Raw genomic sequence first — 27,224 nt, forward strand, 5'->3', positions numbered from 1 at the left:
TCATAAGAAGATTTTCTCTGTGGCGGACAAGGTAGACTAGTCTCTAAGCTCCTGCTGTGAGGATGGTATATGGAGCCTCATGGGATGGTGTAACACAGATTACTGAGTATCAGAAACTTTCTAGCTTGATTCTAAACATGCCTATCTGTAGCACTGTAACTGTCTGATGCTCATCACACAGATAATTCACAGCATCTGAAGACGACTAAAACTACTGCACTGTCAGTTTGGTCCAGGCTTTTATTGGTAGCTCCATAGTAGCCACCTGCAATGAGTGGTGGGTCAGTCTACAACCTCACTGAGGACTCTTACACTTTGCTTATTGAATATGAGACACAGCGATGTTCATTTTGAATGAGCACACTTCAGTCTAATTCTGTGCTGTGTGATGCTTCCACTGCTATCTGGCTTCAGAGGCAAACCACTTTATTTTTCCCGGAGTATTACTGATGCCCTGTTATTAGATTTTACTTATGGTAGACATTCTGGTCCTTCTTCCTATTGCTTTTTGAGTTGCACTGTTCTCATATATTCCCAGGCGACTGTTCAAGTGCACTTGGTGTAAAACACACTGCAACCCATCTAAGATTTCACCGCAGACTCCAAAGGGTAGACCTTAACTTGGATTTTGTTAGGCAGTGCGGATCTATTAAAAAAAAATATAATAAAATCAGCCTTTAGAAAGGGAATTACATAAAATCATTATTATTTTTTGAGTCTGATGGAATAGAAACATGTGTTTGCATCTGGGCACTGACTGTGCTCATACAGGTAACCAAAACCATCTGAGATGTCTGGAGGCTTCTGTTAAGGGCTGGTGAACATGAAAGGTATATTGGAATGTAGAATAAGGAGCCAAGCTGGGTCCCTTTATCAGACTAAATGTTTGTAATTATGGGAGAGCCACAAACTCTCATTCCTTAAATACAATTATTCATGTACCCATAAGCCATTAACATTTGGAATCTCTTTCCCTGTGTTCTCACTATTTCTTTGCCCTCAATACTATCTTGCCCTGGGGTCTGATCTTGCAGGATCTATAACCCTAGAAACAGATCCATTGCTCAACGAGCAAAATTGTATCCTCAACCAGTAACTTGTTCCTGTTTAACACTTTTATAACAGGGCTGTAGCTGTAAGGTTTTAGCTGTTTTTGAGAATTGTCGTTTCTGAGATAAAATAGACACTGCCATAGACTGTTCCTGCTAACCAGATCTTGTTTTGCAGGACAGCTAGAGCATAATTCCTCAGAGGTAACACTTGGGCATACCTGTTAAATCCATAGTATTATGTTATTGATAGAGTGCTTTCAGCCACGGTGTAGACTGAACTTTTAATGAGTGAGAAAAATTGAGTGCAGGAGTTATAACTCATTTCAGAACAGTAGTATGGCATCTGACCATAAAAGCTATTGGTTACATAAAAATTTGTTTAGATATTCCTTGAAGGATCTTTCTGGATAAAGTATATTTTACACTAAGTTAATTGTAACTTAAGATCGTAATTTAATCAAAAGATAACTCTAGCTGTGTTTGACAAGTCAATAACTGTTCCACTATGGGTATGTTTGATGAGCCCATAATAATTTTTAATTGAATGTCTTAATCACAAGAACTGTTGGAATGGAAGAAGGGAAAATCCAAACTAATTAAGTCTTTCTACTCTAAAAATAAAATTGGGGGAAATGCAACATTTTGTTAAAACAATGTATTTCTCTGTAAAATATTATTCTTGCCATGATTGACTATTCCCATAGCGAAATCAGAGAATATGCTAAGACTGAAATGAGGAATACAATATATTAATAAAAGATGAACAGTCTTCTGCGTAGCCAACAACTTAGTATTTATTCCATATCCCGGATTAATTGGGATAGAGAAGTCTGACAAAAAAAACTCTGTAGAATGACAATGTTTTGAATTCTTTTTAAAGCAGGACATAAAATAATCTTCTAATCTATCATATTAATTTGTGTGTCTGTATATACATATATATATGCATACCCACACACAGATGTGTATTTAGCATTCCTCTGGCTTATGATGTCATTTATATTATATCATATTCAGGAAGACCAATATGATGTCATGGGCCAATCCTCTCAATTCATTCAAAGCTACCAGGTAGGACATTAACAGCTATTGTGTAAAAACTCTAGATAATTAGATAGCAGTCCTTTAAGTACATAAATATCTAATAATCTGAATGTGCTTCCTTGGACAAAAATTATTACCTTGTGCTTTCAGCATCTCAAGAAACATAATTTTAAAATATATGTTAGTACCAATCATGGTGCTGAGTCAGGAATGATGTCCTTTTCTGTGGTATGTGCCATGCAAAGAGGAGTGATAAAATCCAGAATGTAGATATACTGTCTTTGATTCCTGTCAACACAATTAAAATTATCACTGTAAAATGAGTTTCATTTTTATCCTGAGGCCAACACAGTCTGTAATCCCTTAATTTGATGGAATTTTCTTAGAAGTTATTGTTCACAAGAGAGATGTGTAGAGTTTGTATTAATTCCTGCCAATTAAAATAGAGTGTTAATATAGTCTATTAATACTAGTATAGGTATTAAAATCGAAATAGCAAAGCATCAGGTGACACTGTTTTTGCAAATAGCATAGTGGATAGGCAGGAAATACAAAATAAAACAGCATAGATATGCATAATGTTATGTGGAATTTCAATTACTATTTACATTGATTTAATAAAGTTCAAAATGTATGTCTTTACCAGAGAAAACACAGACAAACAACATATAAAAACTGAAATATCAACTAAATTGGTGACGTGTTTACATGTTCTTATTGCCTGGACATTATTGAAGGACCTGAAGCCAGCAGAATAAAGGCTCAGAGACACCACCTGGTCTTCCCAGCTTAACAAGTTACTCTGTGTCAGCTGAGCCTTGCTAACTACCTACCTGAGGGTGGCAAATGCAAACTAATATGGTTTACGGTAGCTATCTTTAACCATGGTCTCAGCTAAGACAGATTGTATTCAACAGCTCCAGGCTAAGGGCGCTTCCCTGGACATCTCTGTCTGCAGCAAACCTCTGACTCACAGTGACCTGGTTGTGTGCCTGAAGGGATCAGCTGGCATCATCAAACAAGTCTTGCAGTGATCGCTTAATACATGACCAGCCCAAATTATCTGCCTTCCCCATGGCAGTGTTGCCTGTTCCTGCAGCAGAGCTGCAAATAAGCAACACATCTGCACCTCCCTGCCCTGGTGCCTTCAGGTGCTGATGAAGCCAAACCAGTACAGACACGTAGCTCAGGATGTGGGAACAGACCTCCAAAAAGCCAATTGAGGGAGCTGATTGTCCCGCTCTGCTCTGCACTGGTGCAGCCTCACCTGGAGCACTGTGTGCAGTTCTGGGTGCCACAGGATAAAAAGGATATAAAGCTACTGGAGAGTGTCCAGAAGAGGCTACGAAGTTGGTGAAGGGATTGGAGAGGAAACTGTATGAGGAGCGGCTGAAGTCACTTGGTTTGTTCAGTCTGGAGGAGACTGAGGGGAGAGCTCATGGCAGCTGCAGCTTCCTCACAAGGGGAGGAGGAGGGGCAGGTGCTGAGCTCTTCTCTTTGGCAACCAACGACAGAACCCAAGGGAATGGCAGGAAGATGTGCCAGGGGGGGTTTAGGTTGGACATGAGGAAAAGGCTCTTCCCCCAGAGGGTGCTGGACACTGAACAGGCTCCCCAGGGAGGTGTCACGGCCCCAAGCCTGACAGTGTTCAAGAAGAAACTGGACAACGTCCTCAGACACACGGTGTGAACTGTGGGGTGTCCTGTGCAGGGACAGGAGTTGGACTCAATGATCCTTGTGGGTCCCTTCCAAATCAGGGCACTCTGTGATTCTAAAATGGAGCAAGGGAGGGCTGATGGCCTTCTCCTACCTCAGGAGCATTCAGCAGATGTTGATTATAAAAGCCAGTTCACCGTGGAGTTCAGAGATCTGGGTATGGCTTTCACTCACCAAGATGTTTCAGTCCATGCTTCACTTCAGCTCAGCAAATCATCCCTCTAAATGCAAAGAAGCCTCCTATGTGCTCACCCCACATCTGAACACCTCGCTGAACACCTTGTTTGTAGCCCTACTATGCTGGGGTGACCTTGATTAAGCCTATGAGGAGCTCATTGTACCAGGGTGTTGCTGGGGTCAAGAATTTAGCCAGGTTCAAAGAAGAATGGGAAAGTAAAACAAGTAGCACGATTATCCAGAGCTATTATAGCTAATGCTAACAAAAACTTTGGAAGAGAAGTAAAGCCTCATGCTTCTGGGTGTAGGCCAATCTCTAACTATGCTTACTAAGAGCCTAAGACCTCCAGTTACCTAATATCTGCTTACAGTGATCTTCCATGCACTGTTCTCTGTGCATTGGCCATTATAAAAGAAGGATAAAAGATCAGACCTAACTTCAACCTTGTCCAAAACACCGATTTTGTCATTACTTAAATTGCTAAATTGTCTCAGCCTGTTCTTTTTTTTTTAATCTCTAAAATGGGGAATCTTCACCTTTAGAGGGAAATTGTGAGGGCTTAGAAGTGCTGGGGTGCTCAATCCTCTCCAAAAATGCACAGACCATACACAACCAGTAGCAACAATAATAAGCTTGAATCATGTGAAGACAGTATGGAGTGAACTGGTTTACTTCTCAAATTGCAGTCTTTTATAATGTCCACAGCTAACAAGGGTAAGCTCTTTAAATCTTTGTCTCCAAAAAGAAGGATACAAAGGATAGTTGTTTTTTGGAAAGAGAATTTGTTTCTTATTAAAAATAAAGTGTTTTAAGGAAAATAAGGCATTTTCCTCCTCAGATCATCCATTTCCATTTTGTGGGTATATATATACAAACTCTAAAGTTTGAGTTTAAAGACTCATTATAAAAGGTTGCATAACAGAAGTGTTCTGAATTCTTTGTCTACTAAAATCCAACTTTTTGGATAGATGACAAATTTCTAATACCATTTCAGTGCACAGTTGGATAAGAACTCCACAAAATAACATTTCAATAAGTGTATAATGTGTTAGGTTTTTTTAAATTTATTTTATCAAGATCATCAATAAATATAAAAATCATTCACAGATGACTTTCACACAATATTAAAATTCTGGGGGTTTACTAAAAGAACTATGAAAGGAATCAAACACCTCCAAGCAACAGATAGTGATCTCCAGCTAGGCTGCCAAGTTGAAACTGTCACTGTGTTCTCCATTTAAAATATAGGATCAATCATGTTAGTGGAATGATTTACTCAAATATGTTCAGTTTTTTGCAAGTTTGATATCACTTATTTTGGAAAACAGAGGAATGTTGAGACACTGGCATTCATATGCTCTAGAGCTGTTATGCTTTCATAACTTCTGATTATTGGAGTCATGGGATAAATCTGGATTTTTTGCATTTTAGAGTCCAGTTGTATGAAAAAAAAAGTACACCAAAAACCCAACAAGCTGTGTGCTGCATTCAGCATGTGTGAGCATGCTTATGGGTACAGACAACAGTCAGAATTATGTTAATGAAATTTTAAAATATGTACCTGTTATTATTAAATTCATAGAGCCCTCATAGAGTTGACACGTAAAGATGCATTATATTGCTACAATTGCCACTTCTAGTGATTTAACTGCATTCACACTGACTTACGTTGATTAAAACCAAATCGCATCCAAAGTTTAATTCACGCTGGTTTAATTTTTGCGCTTTAATGGAGGCATGAAACCTCTGAAAGGCAATTTCTGCTTTTTTTGCAGTGACTGGCATTTTAAAGATGTCTGGAAACAAGCATAAAGTGACAAATTATCACCAAGAAGACAGTGATTTAAAAAAGTATGTAAAACTAGTTCACAACAGAAACACTGTCCTTCCAGCAAGGACCAAAGCAGGGAACAGGACTGTTGCATGAATTTTCCTGCAAAGTCTTTAGCAGCCTGACTAATCCCAGACACACCTCGTGCTGACCTTTACACACATACGCACAAAACTTTCTGGGAGACTTTCTTCCCCCCCAGTCCCTTGCTTACTTCATCTCCCAGCAGGGCTTGGTGATCCTGCTTCCATACAAAGGGAAAGAGCCTCCACCTACCTTCTCTCCTTCCCTCCCCGGTTCCTCACTCCCTCTCTCCCCCTCGGGCTGGCAGGATTCCTCGGGCAGAGCATGCAATCAGTTTGCAGGGAGCAACCGCAGCCACAGGAAAGATGCAGAAGCACAACCAGAAGGAGCACCTCTACAAGCTGCTGGTGATCGGGGACCTGGGAGTGGGCAAAACCAGCATCATCAAACGTTATGTCCACCAGAACTTCTCCCCCCACTACCGGGCCACCATCGGAGTGGACTTTGCCTTGAAGGTGCTGAGCTGGGATGCTGAGACTGTGGTACGGCTGCAGCTCTGGGATATTGCGGGTGAGTAAAGAGGAGAACCCCATAACTCATCCAGAGACAATGCAAAATATAGACTCAAACTGTATTAATCTTTAAGTTGGAAACTACCAGTGCCTGTGCAGTGAGTGAGAGGAGATTGAGGAGAGCAAACAGACTGAAATTCTGGAGTTTCCCTAAAGTCAGCAGAACCCCAAACAAGAGGTGTCAGAGTGAAACCTGCCCTGTCTGCTTTTTCTCTCAAGCCCTTAGATGCATGTAGGGACACAGGCACCTCTCTCCAAATGCCCCAGTTCTTCCCTCATTAGACTAACAGATCTCTGTGATGGGAGGGAGAGGGACAAGAATTTCCAGTTATATCTATTTAATTTGGTGGCAGAGATGAGGGTTTCAATAAGATAGTTGAAATTATTTTTATCATTAAAAAATAAGAATTTTTTTTAAAAAAATCACTGAAGTACTTTATCAAAATATCGTCCTTCTTCCTTTCCTTCCTCTTTCCTATCTACCTTCCTTCAGCCCAGTGAAATGTAAACAACTTCTGACATGCTTTGAAAGGAGAAGTGTTTCTATTTGGCAATAATCCTGGTTGTTAAAATGTATTTACTTATGTTGACTTGTCCTTATTCCATATCAAGTAAAAAAAGATCATTTACTCTGTGAGGGGAGAAAAAGAATAAAGAATTCCAGCTATCATTGCATGCTTACATAATTAAAACCACAGAATTTGACATTGTCATTTTCACTTCTTTGGATTTTTTAGATTTGTTTTCCAAGTAAAACCAAAACTTTTTAGTTTTGCTGCTGCCATTACTAGGAATTAATCTTTTTTACTCAGTCCACAAAGTAGAAGTTTATCTTGAAGGCATATTTTACATGCTATAAGTAAAGATTTTTCATATAGCGTACATAGGAATCCAAGTACAGCTATACCACAATAGCATACAGAAAAAAGGAGGGTGTTTTCAAAACTCAATTAATTTAAAAAGTTACGTTTGTTAAGTACTGAATAGCGGTGAACATAATATCAGCTGTTAGGTAACTGTGCCAGCTTGTGGCCTGAGCTGTGGGTTCAGTGATCTAGTCTGGAACAGCACCCAGTAAAACTAGTGAAATGAAAAAATTCTTGACATTCTTCTCGGCGGAGGGAGTGCCTTTCTTCTGCACCGAGCTGCCTCATGTCTGAGCTCCGAATTTGGCACCAAGGTACTAAAATTTATGCAACACTGCTTTATGCAAAACGTGCATAACCTCAGTTTTCTCACACATCAGTATGGCCTCATGGCTATTAAATACATACATATTCAGTTTTCTTTATGAAGTTGGAATAATGGGGAAAGCGTTGCCCTTATTGCTTACCAGTGACTGATTACAACAACAAATACATACACATCCTGCAAAAGTTTTCCGCATGAGAAAAAGCATTTAATAGTAAATTCTGAATGCATCGGGGACTTAAAGAATGTATTTTGCATGCCTTGTTTCAGAGATTTATTACGCTACTAATCATGTGCTGGCAGATCATATGATGTAGCTTTCAGTCAGGCTGCAGAAGCAATTACACCAAGTTGTAGTGCTGAATGACTAGCATGCTTTCTGAGTTATCACACATGACAGAGAGAATTACAGCGTAGTACTAAATTTCATATGAATTGCTCAATTCAAAGCATCTCTGTGAAGGTCAAGACAGTGGTCAGTGATAAAAAGAGTCGCTGTCTCAGTTTTAATGGCTTCTGTGTGAGGAGCTTTAGCTGCTGATGGCTATACACGGAAAATAATTTCTGTGAGCAACACGCCGAATTCAGATCAGGGTGTTGCTGGCATAGAAGTTGTCACCCATAAGGCATCTGACTAGTGAGAAAAAAATATTTAAAAATGAAAGTGAAGTAAAACTGATTGGAAATGTAGGAGGAATGGAAGTGTTTTATCCTGGCTGCTGCTGGTCACATACCACCACTTGCAAAACACAAAGGATAAGAATGAGGAAAATAAAATTTCTAGTCTCAGAATATCCTCTCTCTTCTGGTAGAATCTCTGGCGATGTTTAGTTTTGGGGATAAAACCAATAAATTTTCAGTTTCTAACCAAGCTGTAGGATGTTGGCTTAGCATTTAGGACATCTGGAATTGAAGCAAATGCTACAAATGTATCAATATATGAATATATATGTGTTTGTGTGTGTGTATCAGGTTTCATTTTAACTCTTACATCCTTTCCCTCCATTATACAGCAAGTAAACTTACTACACGGTGTAACATGCACTCTTCCTGGCAATTCACTATGTGGATCAGTGGGTAGTAAATAGTTTAACAATCTAGAAATAACTTTATTAAAATGTTTTGAGTAAAACTAGTGTTGAGTTTGTCTACCTTATTAGTAGGATTGACATATGTCGTGGCTTCATGGCAGGGGTGACATACTCTGGTCATGGTAGGACGAAGAAGTTTACCTTTGTTTACCATTACAGACATAGGAAGAAAAAGCAAATGTCATCTAGTACCATTTAATTTCATATATCTGTAACATATTTTTCTTTATTCTCTAATTTGGTAAACAAAACTATAGTAAGATCTAGTAGCTAAATGCTGAAACTGTATTTATGTAGATGAAAGATAATGCTGAGCAGTAAGGATAACTAAGCATTAGAAAAATTAATTCAGGGATAAGGTAGGTTCTGCATCACATTATTACATTAAGACTAGGGATTTTTAAACAGATAATATATTCCTGAAGCTATGGGTGTTAGACAGGAATAATTGGACAAAGCTTCATGGTTTATGATGTTATGATAGCTGTAACAACACACTGGCATTAAAATCTATGAATTTACATCTGATTCAGTGAAGTGCCTATGTTTCAAGTGACTGAATTTTCATTCTTGTGCTTGGGAGGAGATATACATGGTAAAACTCCCATTGTCTTTAATTTCCTTGCAACAGTTCCATTTTATTTCATCGAATGTCCCAAATTCTCAATTTTGGTGTTCATGTCCCTGTTAAGTGTGCCATCACCTATACAGCTGTGTCACACATCTTTAAATCTCACTCCTCAGTCAATTTTTTGTTTGTTTCCGTATATTTCTGCTGCCTCTGTAGGAGTATTCCTTAAATTAATTTACATATTGTTAGAAGGAAAGCTTTAAAAGAAACTCTTAATCATATTTGGAACAAGGCTGTTGTGGTGGGGGTGGCTCTGCAGATGCAGGCTGGGGCTGCTTTTGAAGAAACCAACTATTGCAGCCAGCAGATCCATGTGTCTTTTATACTCACATCTCTGCAAGTCTGCTCTCAGTGCTACTGCCTGTGTTTCATGTCTGCACAGGCTGAGATTTCTCTGAAGACCAGTTTGAGCTGCAGATTTACTGCAGGGAACATCTCTGTGAGCGCAGCGGAGGGCAGAGAGCAGCACTTCAGAGCCTTCCCCCTTCCCTGCTAATTTTTCACAGCCTTGTCAGCATCACCCTTATCCCTCCTGCTGTGTATGTGTGGGCTGGATTATTCACTGCTACCAAAAATACATTGATTTGCTTTTACAGGTCTGGTTCTCATCTCATAAAGAGATGGACCAATGCATTGGAGACCATAACAGTGGTGAAAGAACAGTTTCATTTCCTTTCCCTGCAACTTTTACCTTCAGGAACATCAATCTTTGCACAGATATAGGCAAATGTCTCTGCAGCTGTGAAGTTTTTAAGACTGTTATTTTCCAGAAGGAGTAAATGGACTGTTCACTAATGCCAGGCACAGCACATCCTCAGTGGTTTAGGCTTTTAGTGGCTGCTAAGCATTGCAGTACATATGCATAAATAAGATAGTCATGGTGATTTCTAGGCTAAGTTACCCTGAAATTACTGTTCTGCAAACATAAATAAGTCCCTGGCTGTGGTGGGTTTATTTCAGTATTGATTTGTGATGGGATGCATGGGCCTGATCCTGCTGATAATCAGCTTTACCACATTCTGGAGTGATGAACAGCACCTCAAGGCTTGCTTAAGTTTCAATCTATGAAGACAATGACGTGAATTCAAGGGTAAAAATCCTGAAAGTTGTTTTGAAGTGAAAGGTAAAAGATGTTTCCATCTTCTCCACTATTTCAAACTTCTCAGTGTTGGCTAAAGGCCCTCTGTAAAGCATGGTGGTTGCCAGGAGCTTTTGCTTCTCAGGATGAGGGATGGTGGCAAGAAGTAAAGCCCATTGTAAAACTGGGCATTAAGCAGTTTTAATCATTTTTTTTTGTCTTGTACTATATTGCAGATACTATAGGTGATATGATAGAAATTGTCTGAGTTTTAGCGCTTTATAATTGTTTTTTTTTAACTTCACCAGAGATGATAATGGTTAGTGAAAATAGTAGATTTCCTTACAAGTCATGCTGTCAAATTTATGTAGAGTTCATTTTTATAAACGATGAAAATTCAGCTGTTGATTACTTTAAGCCCATGAAATGATACCTTCCCCTGCTGCAGGCAGGTGCCATTCAGACAGGGAGTCCTTGTCTTTCATGGAAATATTTTTGCTTTGGCACCTTGCTCTCACTGGGTTCACTTCAAAGTGGGGTAGGATTCATCTGGTTTCACAATTAAATATCTTCTACTGAACCATCTGAGTATAAGCTACTCCCCCTGGGCTTACCAGAGACCTGAGGGCAAAGGTTAAAACCTCCATAATAAAGCTTGTGTGACCACTCTTGAACATCTGTCCTTGCTGAGAAGATGCCCTCTAAATATCTCTTCTCAGACTCTGATGACAAAGGCACCCTAATCTCAGGAGGAGCAGCTGAGGGACCTGGGGCTGTTTAACTGGAGAACAGGAGGCTGAGGAGAGACCTTATCACTGTCTGCAACCGCCTGAAAGGAGGTTGTAGTGAGGTGTCATACCCTTTGTCAGAACTTTGTGGGCCACTACTAGCCAAAAGATCACATCATAAGAGCCTTTTATTTCTCTAATAACTTTGATAGTTTCTGATGAATGATTTTATGCTGCAAATTAATAATTTAGCTAATGTTCTGTAACATGTCCCACCTATCTTAGAGATCTGTGTCTCAATTAATATGTGTAAGGCCCAAGTTTAGCTGTTCTTACATCATCTACATGTGATCTACAGTGCAAGCATCTCAAGAACTTTGCATGAGAAGTAAAAAGTAACACAGAATATGCACTAAAACCTAGTTGTACATGTTGCTGCTTGCCTCATTGTTAAGTTTCTAATCAGACCTTGATTTTTGTTTGAAGGCACCTTCTTGCAGATGAAAAAATAATTTCTCAACAAGGAGATTATTGAATAGCACATGACTTAGACATTCATCTGATTAGCCCACTGATAGGAATCATAAGACATTTTAGTAAAGCACAACCATTAGAAATTTTCATATCTCTCAGAAATGATAAATTTCTATCTTGCTTCTTCAATGGGACACAGTGTTTGTTTAAAGTAAAAAAAAAAATTCTAACATGAATTTGGAGAAGACAGATATACACTTTCAGTTTCTGTATCATGTGAATGACTTTCACCTTGCTGCAACAGCTAGTGCATAAAACCAAAGATAAACATCACAAACAGATGGTTTTGACTCCATAAGTGCATTCAATGCTATTTCCGTTAAATGAAACTACATGGTCTAGAAGCCAGTAATCAGCACTCTTCAATTTTCAACCCAACCTTGCATTTGACAGCACAATTTCCATCAGATAAAACCTCTACAGGTAACCTTCCTGGGGTCAAAGGCAAACTTACCAATCTTCTTGTCTTCCTAACCTACTCAAAGCTATTCACGTTGAGAAAGTAAGGCTAGGAACAGGTTTCCGTTTAATGTTTTCTATTTTCATAGCACCTTTTTCTCAGCTATGGAGTGATATAATTAAATACAAGAGTTATCTTGCTTAAAGATTGCTGTTATTGTGAGATGTTTCAGGAATTTATAATTCTTCACTTTCAGATCACAGCTCAGCAGTAGACATCAATGTAAATTATATTGTTTTCACTTCAAGAAAAATCCTGTGTAATATTTTTCCATTCTTTGAAACATTTTTTTCTAAGTTCCCATGAAAACAGCATATATATTAACAAACTCACAGCTGGTCAACATACCACATCCTGATGTCAATGTGTCAATTTTTACAATCTTAAACATATAAAATGATAGATAATTACAAATGTTCATGTTTGAATATAACAATATGTTATTAATAGCTTACAAAAATACTGTAAATAACTTCGCAGAAAACACTTTGAATTCAGCAAGTAAAACCATAAAGCTTCTGAACAGATCTAATGTGAAACATCTCCCAGAAAATTTTACTGGAGCAATACAGCTCTTCATATTATAACTGATAGGCTATTTCTTAGAATACTTTGCATGTTTGCAAAGCTTTAAACTCACCTTTCTCACTCCTATGTTTTAGTTTGCCAGTAAAAGTAAATTAATGATGACTCTAACTGCCAGTATGGCTCCAGAGCTTACTTATGTTATTTGCACGAGAATATGCAGGATCCTCTTCATACATGAGCAGACCAGTTGTATTAGATGTTTTCCACAAAGTATCATAGTATCAAGGAGCTTCCAATCTAGAACATGGATTTGTTTTGATTCTGGTTTAAAGTCCTATAATGTATACCAAGACCAATCTGCCAGTTTCGTAAGACTCTACATGGAAGTTCAAGCTTGTCATGAAGTTATTAAACTTTCTTGGATATTTGCTTTACAACTCCTTTTTCATGCTATACTCTTCTGCATTTTCATACAAATGAGTATGGTACTCATCATTATTTAGACAGAGAGTAGCTTTCCAGAGACTTAAAAAATGAAGTTCTACCATTGGTAATAGTCTCTTAGCAAATCTGGTATTTGAAATATTGACCTCAATTGGAAACAGTAACTTTTTATAAGGCGGTGACTTTTTCCCCTCCTACTTTCTTCATTACAGGTCAGGAAAGATTTGGAAACATGACCAGGGTATATTACAGAGAGGCCATGGGGGCATTTATTGTCTTTGATATTACAAGACCTGCAACGTTTGAAGCAGTGACAAAATGGAAAGAGGATTTGGACTCTAAGTTGGTTCTTCCAAATGGCAAACCTGTGCCAGCAGTCCTCTTAGCAAACAAGTGTGACCAGGGAATAGATGTTCTTATGAACAACGGCATCAAGATGGATCAGTTCTGCAAAGAGAATGGCTTCGTAGGCTGGTTTGAAACATCAGCTAAGGTAAATGTTTCCATTTCTTTTTAAATGTTTCTTCAAATACAGAAAAATTGGTTCCTGAAATATTTAACTCGGCCAAAATGTGTACCTGGCAAAGCTCCTCCCGTGGTGGGATTAGTTAAAGGTGAATTTGTCAATTAATACATTCCTGTTTCTTTTAGGCCTTTTATTGCAAAGCAAAATATATGCAACATTTGAAATAATACAATAGGCCAACATAAAGTATGTAACTGGTCACAACTTGCTGCATAATAGCCTGGGGAGAAAGATGACCTTTGAGGAAGCACAAAAGCTACCTCTTGTGGATGATACTTAACAGTGAATCTTATCTCTAAATATTTATATACCCACTTTGCCTGAGAAATGATGATTTGAGACAACAGCTTTATTGTATTAGATTCCAGAGAAAAAGTCGGTCTATTTTAGTGCTTGTACAATGCTTGTTGTTATAAGTTCACATTCTCAAAAGCCTTTTCAAGAAAAACCACATATCTGGGGAAGAAGGAAAGATCAGTGGTCAAAGTGCCACATGAGCTGATCTGAGGCTCAATTCCTTGCCTTGGCACAGATTTCCTGTGTGACTTTAAGAAAACTGAGAAAAACAATAAGAAAGGGCACAGGGACTTTCAGAGTACAAAGACCCAATGTTCAGTGGTCCTGTGTATAAATTTCAGATTTCTCAGATAATCCCAGTGCATGCAAGATTTGGGGAGCTGTGAAATATTAATTTGAACACAATGCTTCAATGGATATTGTATTTATTGTATTCTCTAATTCTGAAAGCTGGTGTCATCATTAACAGCTCTGGGGAACATTTGGATGTTCTAGTAAACAGTTTGGCTCTGGTTTGACCTAGATTGTTAGTAGACTGAAGCAAAAATGCTGCATTCAATTGTTTAATTTAAATGCATTATGAAGAATCTTTGGAGTGTATACATATATTTTACTTTTCTGAATAATTCTTTAAACATTAATATTTAAAAGAGGTCACACTTGTAATCTGCAGAAGTAACACAGGTGACTAGCAGCATGTCCTAGACTGTCTCAAACATTGCATGAACTCCAGGCTGAGATTCCAGCCTTTCAATACTCAAAGGGAGCTCATAAGAAAGATGGGGACAACATTTTTAGCAGCCCTGTTGTGAGATGACAAGGAGTAATGCTTTTAAAATAAAAAAGATAGATTTACACTAGATAGAAAGAAGAAAGTCTTTACAATGAGGGTGGTGGAACACTGGCACAGGTTGCCCAGGGAGGTGGTAAATGCCCCATCCTTGGAGACATTCATTCTTTGCGAACAGTGTCTTTGCTTTCCTACTGAATGAGTCCCAAAACAAGTCAGTGTTGCTTCAAAATGCCATTTTTAGGGACACATTTTGGTCTAGGTCAGTCTGTAAATTATCTTGCTCTACAAACATGGCACTTACCATTCCTGTATGCACATGACCTGATTTGAATTCAGGTCTGTGGTTCTCTTTTGATTTGTGCTGGCAAGGCCACTAGAATCCAAAGTTCCTCTCTAGGATAACCTAAATTTTACTATAGATAATGTCTAGTTCTGGTTTAAGAAAGAGGCCAAGATCCCTTACATCAATTTCTTCATAAGAATTGTGTCAGAAAGCTAACTATTCCAGAAAAACAAAGAAACAAATGAACAACAAACACCAAAGAAACAGAAAACACAGAGAGTGAAGCATTTGCAATAGCTGCTGTCAGTAGTAGATATGGAGAGTTAGCACATTATTACAGGACAAACTATTCTTATTTCTATAAGGATTACATATTCTGGCCCTTTCCAACATTCTATTAGGTGTCTAACTGTCAGGCCACAAATAACATGGAATAACTGGTTGTGACTATTTTTGGAATCCATTTAATCAGTGATGTGTAACACTGTGTATGGCTATTTTCTTCAGAATTACTTGTTCTTCATTTCTGATATGTATTTGAGTCCACATTTCCTGAAAACAAGAACTAATTCACTGAAAACTGAAGCCTAAGTGCAAAACCACCACAAAAATCATGTGTGGAGAAATGCATAACAAATTGTTTGAAAATACCTGCATCTAAAATACTTTCAAGGAGAACAAGAGGGAATAGGATTGACTATTGCATAAAGGATACAGGGCTATAGGTTCATTATTGTAGGTCTGGATTAACAAAGTCATGCAGTTAGTCACTGCTCTTCATGAGAAAGGAATCTGTACCATGAATTCCATACATCAGTCCCCAGCAAGCACCTGTCCACTTCTTAAAAAGAACAACTACACTTATTGTGCCAAGGGCCATTGCAGGTCATGTCAGAGAACAAATGTACAAACAATTTCGAATGTCACAGTGAGGTTTTACAATGATGATGAAGCCAGTCTTGGGCAGAACTATGGAAGTACAAAGGACATGTGAAGTTTAAAAAAGTCACAACAGAGGAAAAGTTTTTCAAGCTTCTCTGAGACACATAGAATTAAGAGTTATTTTAAACAAAGGAAATATCTAGATTCTTCTTATTTTTTTTAACTCAGAAACCCAAACAGTCCTCAGGTTACCAGTGCAATTATGTGAGAACAAAAAGAAATCCAGCTTTGACAAAACTTGTCTTCAACAGCCACTGTGAAGGAAGCAATGAGAGCTGAGGACACAGGACTGTTAACAGACTGTTCTCTGCTGCTATAGACTAACAGTTAGCATCTGCTATTCTACAATCTCCACACCTCATTTCCTTCTAGAACTGGAGGCTCCTGACTTTAAAATGATGCAAAGAAGAGTAAATCTACTAGAGATGATAGAATCACAACATTTAGGCTAAGTTAGATCGGAATAATTTTCTCACTTGGTCTAAGTTCTGAACTAAAAGCTATGCATTTTTTTTTTTTTTAAACAGAAGTTATTATTACTGCTATTTTAAAATATTGGATGTTACATGTACCTGGTATTCTTTCAGCCTAGGGCATACTAAATAATTGAACCCAGGTCTGGGGAAAATAAAAACCTAGCTATGTTTGCTGTAGAGAACAGAAACTGAATAACACTGACAGAGAAGTCATTGTATAGCAGCCAGCACTTTCAGCAGTTCAAATAAGTAATAACTCTTTTTCTGTAGTATCTTGGAATAATTAGATCTCCAGAGGATTTTTGGAGATGTGCTTGGAAATGTTAAAACCTTCAGAGCAAACTGAACATGATTTATGTGTTTTGGAAAAACAAAGGTGATTACTTATAAAAATACATCTTTTAGTTCTGGTTGTCTTGCAGAAAGTATAATAGCATACTATATATGTACCTACCATATTTCAAGCTGTCAATAGTTTGAATTTTTTGTCTGTAGCACTGGTAGGTTATAAAAAAAAAATCACTGTTATTCACTGGTGCTGTTTTTGTTAACAACTTCAATATAAACTATTTGAGCCACCTAATGCATTCACACGTATTTCTTTTTATTGTTACATTAATCTAAAGGAAATAGTCTGTTCCAATTTTATACTCCTACAAAGAAAGAATAATTTGTTCTGAGAGTTTGCCATGTAAGAAAGGTCTTGTTGGGCAACAGGAAGTATAGTCACAAGTTATACATATCACCATATATTTGTTGGAGAGCCTGGTCTCTTTTATGCAAATATATTTAGTTTGCTCATATTTATTGCAGTCTGAAAGATACATCTCCAGATAATAATGAAATTATCCTTAGTAGTAAATTCTTTAATAAATTTCATGACCACAACGATTGTGAAAGATGCATTTTTTTGAAGGCAGGAAATTTCTTCTTCCTGTCACACATTTGATCATCCAGCATGTGGCCAGGGTAGCTGAGCACTGCACTCACATTTCAAAGCATTTGAACTCTTTTCACTACTGCTCCTAATTCAAAAAGGTGAGCTTTGACTTGGATTAGAAAAGCAGAAATTTCAATCTTATTATCACCTTAAAATGTAAACAGAACTTGTGCATCAAAACAGACAAGTCAGGCAAAACTAAATGTGCTTGAAAATACCAACTTCAGGAATAATTTGAAATACCTCACGACTGACTGTAGCCATGCTGTGATTATGCCTGAATTCCTCTTTTCCTTGAGGAAATTCTGCTGTCAGCAATACAGAATAAGATAAAAAGACATTCGAGTTTTGTCCAAATTGCCAGGAAGGGCCGGTAGCTGTGCTTTTCAAAACCTTTACCATCTAGGTTCAGTACACAGCTCCTTGTCTGCTGATCATCATGGCCTGGAGACTGAATAAGCACTGAGTCTCTGGGCTTGTTATAGAATCTTTCTTCCTCTCAGAAGCGTGAATAACTTGTCCTTTCTCCAGCTGTTGTCTGACAGGCAGTCAACAGTGTGAATTAGTGCCCAAATGCTGGACTAGAAATCAGGAGTCCTCTTTGCCACTGAACTACTGGTTGACCTTCAGAAAGTCACTCTCCTCTGATCCAGCCTTTTCTTCCACAAAGCAAGAACAGCAATTCTGCTGTGAGCTCTGTGAACACACCAAGCTCTACTATCCCTTGTTTAAATCACGAATTCTTAAGATCTTCTGACTCAACAAATATTACGAAAGTTGAAAGAAAACAAGCTATATGGTAGACTTGCAGAGGAACAGGTTATGTGGTTTTGTTTTCCATAAAGACAAATGAGGTTTGGACATGTATTTGAATTAGGCTGACACACTAACCTGCTGATCTGGTAACAGAAACCAAAGCAATCCATTTGAGGCTGCCAGAACCAGTTAGGAATGTAGGGCTCCCTATATTGTCTTGTTAATTTACTCAAAAAAAAAAAAAAAAAGTCTAACTAATCTCACTGCACATAGCCTTAGAAAGTATTTCAGCTTCTGCCATACACCACGAAAAGGAGCTGACACCTAGGCAGAAGCTTTCAGTTTAGATATACAGTCACTCTGAGCAGACTCCTCTGTAGAACTTGTTTCCTGTAACTAAAAGAAGAGGACTTGTTTCAGATTATCCTAGAGGTATCCTATAGCTATCCTATAGCTCTCCAGATCACTTTTGTGAAATAAATTATTTAGTGCTGACCAAAAGCTCGAAAATCACAGGTTAAATCACAGGAATTATCTTATTCTAAGGGTTGTAGTTACAGTAGTTCATATCCATGAATTTCATGTTGGCACATCCAGAGGGCTTTTAACTTGTATGGTTGTTTTTTCCTAGAAACACAACTACAACAGTACAGCACAACATCTTAATAAGGCTCTACTGCCAGCCGTTTCCAAGGGAGCTCTGCTAAGGGAGTGTTTGGGCTTGTTCCCACAGATTACTTGCTCCAGAGGATTGCAGGTTAAAACACACTTAAAGTAATTTTCCTGCTCCTGGATTTTAGTGCATTATAGAAACAAAACATGGAAGCTATGCAATTGTCTCTAGATTCCCATCTAATACTTGAATATTTCAGAATTCGTAAATGTTTACTTAAGGGAAGTCAACTTCCTCCAAGTCCAGTAGTAGACTCATGTCGCTAAGCGATGTTGGCTAAGACATCCCCAAGTGCCCATGTTAGGTAGCTGTGCCTGCATACTTGTTGTTCTTCACCCTGACTTTCAAGGTAAGACTCAGAAACATCACATTCAGTCAGAGAAAGAAACTACCCAAATGTAGAAATGGAGCAGTTTTATACCAGAAAACAACAAGACAGACAAATCTAGGATATCTGCATATCAAAGAAATATTTCATCTGGAAGTGAGACAGGCCCATGAAACCAGCAAAAGCCTTTTTTCTTCTGTAAAGAGTTAAGAGCCAGTGTAGTCTGAGAGGATTTATTTCTTATATTAAAATGGAATGCTCTAAATGTTACTGTTCTGCATCTGCATTAGAGATGACAGATAAGGAGGAAGGTAATCCAGAATGCAAAGAAGCTTGCTGAACTTGTGTACTGCTTTGAGACACTTTCAATAAAGCATTTATTTTCCTGTCAGTTGACTGTTGCATTACAAGAAAATGACATTATTTCCCATAGCAATAATTTCAAAGGTTTTAAATCATGCAGCTGTCCTTCCCTGACCCGAGGTTGCTATCCTTTCTATAAAACTGCCCTTTGAAAAGATATACTTGAAGGAAACAGATCTACAAAGCAAAAAGTAATTTTGTTTGTGTCTTCCAGTGTTCCTTTCTGGCTTTCAGAACTTTCTCAGAGTTATTTCTTTGCCTTGCTTTGTTTGGTAACAGAATAAAGAGCAGCATGTGCTGACTTTCACTTTTTCATTCTTTCTTGATGGGGTCAAGAGAAAGATACAGTACCCAGTCAAGTACCCAGACATCATCACAGAAGCTGGGTTCATGTTCTTGCTCTGTCAGGCTTTGGCATATTGATGCAGAGTAATTCTCTTGGGGCTGGATTAAACAACTTAGTTCTTGCATCACTGACTGCAATAGTGTTTTCAAGTGCTGAGGCTTACTGAGGCACAGAAATCACAGAAATGGGTTAGGTACTTCAGGGGACAGGGCAAGTGAAGATGCCTGAGAAAGAGTTTCATAAAAGCTAGACCAGGATGTTATTGTGAGAAGTAGAGCAAAAGCAGGAAGAGAGGCCCAACAGCAACAAAGGCACCATAATATGGGAAAGATGCTTCTTTTTTGTCTTGCAGTAGAAAGTCTTGCCCCAGCTTTGGGAAAGAAAGGTGTTGCACTCCCATATTATCATGAGAAAACTTCAGATTATGCCATCTTCCACTTTCCAACTAGCCACAGTGCGCTGGACCAGGTTTCATGCAGCTTCCACTGTTTGAGACTCTTCTTTTTCTCTATTTCATAAATGGCCATAGCAGCACTTTCCTATCACAGAAATGTGCTGTGTAGATAAACACATCAAAAATGTGATAATGAGTAACAGCAACCTTAAAAGTAGTAGTATCAGTAAACAGGCCTTCCCTCTTGTTTGGAAAGCACTGAAGGCAAAAGTGACCTCAGAAGAGGCTGGAAATCAAGCTATAGCACTACAGGTGCACCTAGTTCTATGTCAAGAGTGAGGTAAACACTGAACATCTTAATTTTCAGAAGTGACTCCACCAAGGAGGTACAGTAGGACTGCCAGTATGACCTAAAGAATTTGCTCCAAACATTTTCTTTCTTTTTTGAAACATAATTAACTTCATTTTTAGGTGTAACTTGGGCTTTTTCCATGTTTCAGTACAATTAGTAGGGTGTCTGTGATTATTCTTGCCTGTCCAATCTTTCACTCTGATTGTTGGCTTCTTTGTATTTGTTAGATGGATTTTCACCTGCTCCTTTTTCTCTGTCCTTTCCCAGATTGCCTTTCAACACCTCCTGCTCTGTAAAATTACCAAGTCTCTGGGTGTCTGTGTTTGGATAGCAGATCACCTTCTACCATCTGCAGCTGCTTTGCTGCTGGTAGAATATTGATTTTTCTTTTGCAAAACACACTGTAGGAGGAGAGGTGCAGAAATCAATATTTCATTAGACAGGCCAGAATACAGCAATGTCTGATCTGCAAACCTAGGACATGGAGTAGACACCATAGAATTAGGGTTGTAACAAAAGGCAACAGTAGCGTCAGAAAGCAAGCAGTCTAGGCACAGAGCTGGGAGAGAATCATAGAATCACAGAATGTTCTGAGTTGCAAGGAACCCACAAGGATTGTCAAGTCCAACTTCTGACCCTGCACAGGACAACCCTGCAGTTCACACCGTGTGTCTGAGGGTATTGTCCAGTCTCTTGAACACTGTCATGCTTGGGGCCATGACACACACACAGAATCAGAAATGTTAGGGATTGGAAGGGACTTCGAAAGATCATCTAGTCCAATCCTCCCTGGGGAGCCTGTTCCAGTGTCCTGCACCCTCTGGGTGAAGAACCTTTTCCTCATGTCCAACCTAAACCTCCCCTGGCACATCTTCCTGACATTCCCTCAGGTTCTGTCAGGAGTTGCTTTGTTGACATGAGCACAGGCTCCTTGCAACAAGTAACTTAACACTTTTCATCCATACCACACACCAGTTGTCATCTGAAACACAGGAGAAGGCTGGAGCTAGACAGAAGCTCAAAAACAGCTGTTCTGTCTGCCAGGGTCACCCTTCCTCTCTCGCTCCCCTTGTAGTCCAGCAGAAATTTTCATCCACAAAGCTTAGAAGTTCGTATAAATGTTCAGGATGAGAAAACACCTCTCTGATCCAACACATGCTATTGACAGGACTTTTTATTCCCTTCCTCTTACACAGAACAAAAGGCAGAATTTGAATTGCATGGGTGCAAAAGCTTTAAACAGTGAATCCTCACAAACCTGCACATTTTGCTTGAAGAAGTAAGAGCTGAGTCACATAAACTTCAGGAGACACATCTGGATGGATGGTGCCCTGGCAGAGAGAAAGGGGGTATGGACTGAAAGCACAAGACTTTTCAGGTGGAATGGCTGGAGCTGGGGATGGTATCTATCTGTATATAATCCCGCTTCACAGATATTCAGTAGATGTGGGCAGACACCTAGCAGGGAAACAGCAAAATCAATCTAAAATGTAATTAACAGTGTAATTAGGAATATGGGTCAAATTTGGTAAATAATTTCATTAGCAAGGAGAAAGGGCAATGCAGAAAAATATAAGCTTTTCATTTTCATATTCCCAAAACTAAATATTTTGATTTCTTATGTCAAAACAAAACTTATGTGTTAAAATTTGGCTTTCTTCCCAAAAAAAAAGCTATTGAGGTTTAAAAAGAAGTTTAATAATCAAATTTTACTTTGGTTTGAGTTCTGTACAAAGTAAACTAGCAGGTTTTTTCTTTTATTCTGAACTTTTAGGGTCAGGTCTGGCACATGGACTTCATCCATCACCAGTGGGGATGAGGAATGTCGACCTATGCCCATTTTATGCTTTTGTGGGCTTGGGTTCCTTCCCCCTTTCCCATTCTTATAAAATGCTGATCTTAAGCCTCTGACAAAGAGGGTTTCTATTACCACATCTGAACATCAATCATTTTAGGCACAATCTCAGATAGTCCCTAAGACATTATTGAAAAAAGACGTGCTGCCATGCCAAGAGAGAATCAGCACATGGGTAAATAAAATGCTTATCAGTCCATTAATAAAGGAAAATACAATTCAAAAGATTTTTACACATATGTTTTTGTGCATTTAACAATCCTGTTTTACCTCCAGCTTTCTGAGCAGTACTGAGAGATATTTTTCTTTGTCTACTTTCTCTAATAAAATTTCACAGTGTTCTGAAAATGACTTTTGGTGCAGGCTTGAGGAATTTGCTTGTCTGGTCTGAGAGACCCATGTGATACAGTAACTTTTTAACATCTCAGTACAGAGCTCATTCCCAGCTCTGTATTACTTTCTGGGGGTTAGTATGTAAATGACTTGTCTAAAGATTTGGGTTTTTTACAACCAATCGATATTCTTTACAGGTCAAAGATCAAATATTTGAGTACACTTGTGTAGTTGAAGAAACCTGTGGAATCTTGGCACTGATTAACATTTTCAGTTAGATTTGCAGAATTCAGCTCTTTACTCTGGTGCCAAGGGATGGACTTTGTGGAGCTTTGCTGTTAATTTCAAGGGGATTAGAAATCAGCCTCACAGAATCCATTACTTTAGCTTTTGATCTTACCATCTCTACTGAAACACACATACATATACTTTGTTTTCTTTCATAGCTGAACTTCATACTTAAACATCTCATCTGACTTTTATTTGAACATACACATGAAAAAAAAATGCTTCACAGGTTGTTTTATTAAAGAAGCTGAATTGATGCTGGCATTTGCTGAAGGTAGATTTCATGATGTTGTGTGCATGGATGTTCATAGTATCAGTACAACAGGCTCCACATTCAGCTTGGAAACCTGGGTAAGCTTCCATTGCAAAGAAAAGCATAATCTTTATGGAGCAAGAGGAGTATGTGCATATACATAACTAAATACATATATATTTGTATGCACTTCTATTTGTATATATATGGGTGTGTGATATATTTTCCCTGAAAACTGAGGCTACAATGAGGTTTCTGTTTCCTGTCATATAAAATAAGTAATCAATGCCAATAGTCAGAGTAGAACATCTTTTATGCCAGCAAACCTGACTTTTTCATTCCAAACATGTCATTAAAAAAAAAACCCAACCTTACTCAGTATTACTGCTTATTTTATATTCTATGCTGAGCTGTGTCTCACTGAGCAGGCTGTTTCAGCTTTGCTTATTCTACAGGCAGAGCAAGGGTTGCTGCAAGTCAAATGTGCTGCTGAAGACACATATAGAAAAAGACACCTTTCCATTTCCTTTTAAACCCTTAGAGTGAGGATTTCTGTCTCACAAATGAAACCAATGGTGATATGAGTGTTCTGAAACAGTGCATTGGAGATAAGTCAACCTCAACAAAAAATAAGTGAGGACTCTGAAAGACATAGAAGTTTTTTGACTGTTTTGTGAATAACCTGAGATCGTGTCATTTATTCAATGAATCTGGTTCATCACAGATTTCATGGTGCATGTTGGATATATAAATCTTATTGAAGCTGTGGTAAAGGCTTTAGAAATAAATGTTATTTATGGCTGTAATTGGTAATAGGTAATTTATATTTTGAAAATAAGAGTAACCGTTATTCAAGCAGTGAAATACGGACTCTGGAGCTTTACTTCAGGCATCTGTCTTTTACATCCCTCTGGCATTTGTTTGTTTAGTTTATTGAAGCAATCAAATCACCAAGAGTTTCAGGTAATTTAAAGTGAGCCCTGTGGATAATTTAGATATGAATTATAATATGCATAAAACCTAACTAACTTAAAAACTACAGTAGGCATTAGCATTATTTAATATAGTCAGTTTTTGAAGACTGTTTATTAAGGAAAGTAAACTTTTGATGTTGCCTAGAGAAAAGTTTAATTATGCACAGGAAATATGCAGCATGGTGTAATTAATATTGACTAATCAACTTCTCTTTCTCTTTCACTTGCAGGAAAATATAAACATCAATGAAGCTTCCAGATGCTTGGTGAAACACATAATTGCTAGTGAGAGTGATCCAGTTCAGTCTCTTGAACCAGATATTATAAAACCACACTTGAATTCCTCCAAGATTGTCAGTTGTTCAGCTTGCTTTAAATCGTAAGAGACTTCCAGACAGCAAGAGCTGAACAGCTATGATTCACAATTTATACTTTATCCAACATACCCAGACTTCCCAGATTGTCCATAAGCAGATTGCTATTTTCTCAAAAATATACTTAAATTTTTACAGATTTTTTGACAGCTAGAATTTATTATGAGCTGTTCATTGATAGCAATTATTCAAAGCTGTCTTTGGCTACTCGTCAAATAAGACTCATGGTGATGGCTGTGTTTTTCCAGTTGAGTACCACCACCAGTGATATCAAAACCTATTTCTTTGCAATGTGGTTTCTGAAAGCTCATATTTGTGATGTAACTGCAGCAATACCTTGCTTGTCCATTGGTCCTCCAGCCTGTCTTCTCAATAACTTGACCAGGCAGCCATCATCATTACACTGTTTTGTCATCCCTCAAATGTGAACAATCTTGCTTCATATGAGGAAGATTATGATAATGAAATTATAGCTGTTCAGAAAGAGATAACAAGAGTGCTCACAGCGAAATCTTCCCCTTGCAAGTTCAGTCTCTTGGATGGAGTGGTAGGATTGAACATGAAGCAACCTTTCACATCATTCAGTTCTTCAGAAGATCTCAGCTTCTGAGACTGAATCCTGATGTAGTATTGACTGTCACTTTCTGAAGAGTTACATTCTTATGGTTATTAGCATTTTCTTCAGATGAAGCAAAATGGAACAAGTTTGGGGGAGAGGTAACAAAACAGGTAATCAGGGGTACAGTCTCACAGGTGAAGCAGCTGAGAGTTTTCAGAACGGTTATCTATTCTGTAAAGCCAGCATTTCCTCTGAAAAGCACTCACTCATTTTGTTCCTACCTCTCCATCCTCCATGCCACAGATGTTCCTGTGTATTTACACCATGTGTATTCTGTAAGTCCTTGCATGCCTCCCTCTATTATGTTGATTCTCATGTGAAAATTCACTACCCATACGATAATGTAGTGGCTGAACTTTTCAGGAATGTATGTGTTGAATAGGAAGGTACTTGCTTTCTGAGAACATTCTTCTAAAAACCACAATCATATGAATGATCATGGGAAGCAAATCAAAATAGTCCTAGGAAACACTCTTGGAATGTGTGCAAAATTTGTTGAGCTGTACTGTGGGAGTGAAATGGTTGATTTTCAGAGTCTCACAAATTATGCAGGTTGGTGGAATCATTGAGACAAGTGTGCCTAAACAAATAGTCTTGACATGCGGCCGCACAACCCTGCAAAGCAAACTTTGCCTATCTCTTGCTATAGACAAATTATTCATTTTCTGTTCCTGCCCAGCCTTTTCCTTCCTAAGCTGCGAACTCTCAGTGGCAGGAGCTGTCTTCTGAGATGGGACTTTTTCCTTAGAGAAGTATAAGACAGTGGAGGGGAGGAGGCAGCATCTCATGAAGTCTTGTGTTTGCAGACACCACTACAATACTTCACTAAACACTTAGTTGGAAATGACTGGGTGAAATTCTCAAAGGCTAGTAAATAATGATTCTGTTACTGAATGATCTGTTACTATATATGCACAGGAGAAAAGAGCCAAGGACAGAGACATAGCTCTATATGTGTTCTTTGTAAAGACTTAAATTGATATATTTTTGTCCCAGAATTCTAGAATAAGAAAGCAAGGTCTGTGGTTTTAAAAATAAAAATCCACATCCCAAATTATTCTTCACACACACGTAGATCTAAGGATCCATATATATCTTGAACTGGCTTTTTTTGAGGAGAGTGGTTTTCAAGTTATCTTGTTAGCAGTGTTATCCTTTAACACCTGTGTCCCATATCATTTAACTCCTGCTGTGATCTGGGTCAAATACCTTAACCTTTCTGCCTCAGTTTCCTCATCTGTCAAATAGGGATTGATGTACACACCTACCTCACAGCACTCCTTGAAAGTTGCCATTGGCACCGTGCTTTGAAGATGTATGTTATGCAAACGCCAAGCACTATTACTGCTCAGAATGAAATATGAGTGCCCTCTAGCATAAATACATGGTGCTGTAATGCCTTGATGTTCTAAATCTATCCAGGGCTTGTCTCTGCTGCAACAATTATCTTCAATTACTCCACCTCAGTTAACCCAGTGAGGTTATAAAGCAACATGTGACTGCATGGGATGAATAGATTAGATGCAGATGGGTTGCAAATGGAAACTGTGGCTGCACAGATGTCATGTTACTAGTTTAATAATCTCAGCAACAAAGCTGCAATTCAGAACTAGAGCCAGGTCAGCTATTTCAAATATAAAGCATTATTTAAGTCAAGTCATATGGATGCCTTATTAAGGATAACTATTCATACCTTGAGCCAACACTGTGGGGAACACGAGCACCTAGATACGAAGTGAACCTCATGCTTTCCTTATAAACCTGGATGCCTCAGGTGAAGCAGAGGAAGTTCTCATTTCTTCAAAAAAATATCTTGTGATCACCTTGCAAGGAACATAGCAGTTGCTAATGTATTTTAGTTATCTTCAGATTACTTGTCTTTGGTGGCTTCTTGCCAGTAGTCATTAAGCACAATGGTAGCTTTCACAAACATTTGAGACCTATGGCTAAAGATCTA

At 38.3% G+C, this 27,224-nt stretch overlaps 1 protein-coding gene across 1 annotated transcript; it reads left to right on the forward strand.

Moving 5' to 3' along the window:
• Window positions 1-4,128: 4,128 nt before the first annotated feature.
• Window positions 4,129-24,657, forward strand: RAB38 (RAB38, member RAS oncogene family; the record flags this gene model as incomplete). The annotated part of the gene is made up of 4 exons (XM_080349414.1): window positions 4,129-4,157; window positions 6,153-6,415; window positions 13,315-13,595; window positions 24,505-24,657. Exons 2-4 carry the CDS (start codon window positions 6,211-6,213, stop codon window positions 24,655-24,657), a joined length of 639 nt encoding a protein of 212 aa, XP_080205540.1. The 5' UTR covers window positions 4,129-4,157; window positions 6,153-6,210.
• Between the last annotated feature and the right edge of the window lie 2,567 nt (window positions 24,658-27,224).

Source organism: Nesoenas mayeri (genome assembly GCF_963082525.1).
Source record: "Nesoenas mayeri genome assembly, chromosome: 1".
NCBI classification, from domain to species: domain Eukaryota; kingdom Metazoa; phylum Chordata; class Aves; order Columbiformes; family Columbidae; genus Nesoenas; species Nesoenas mayeri.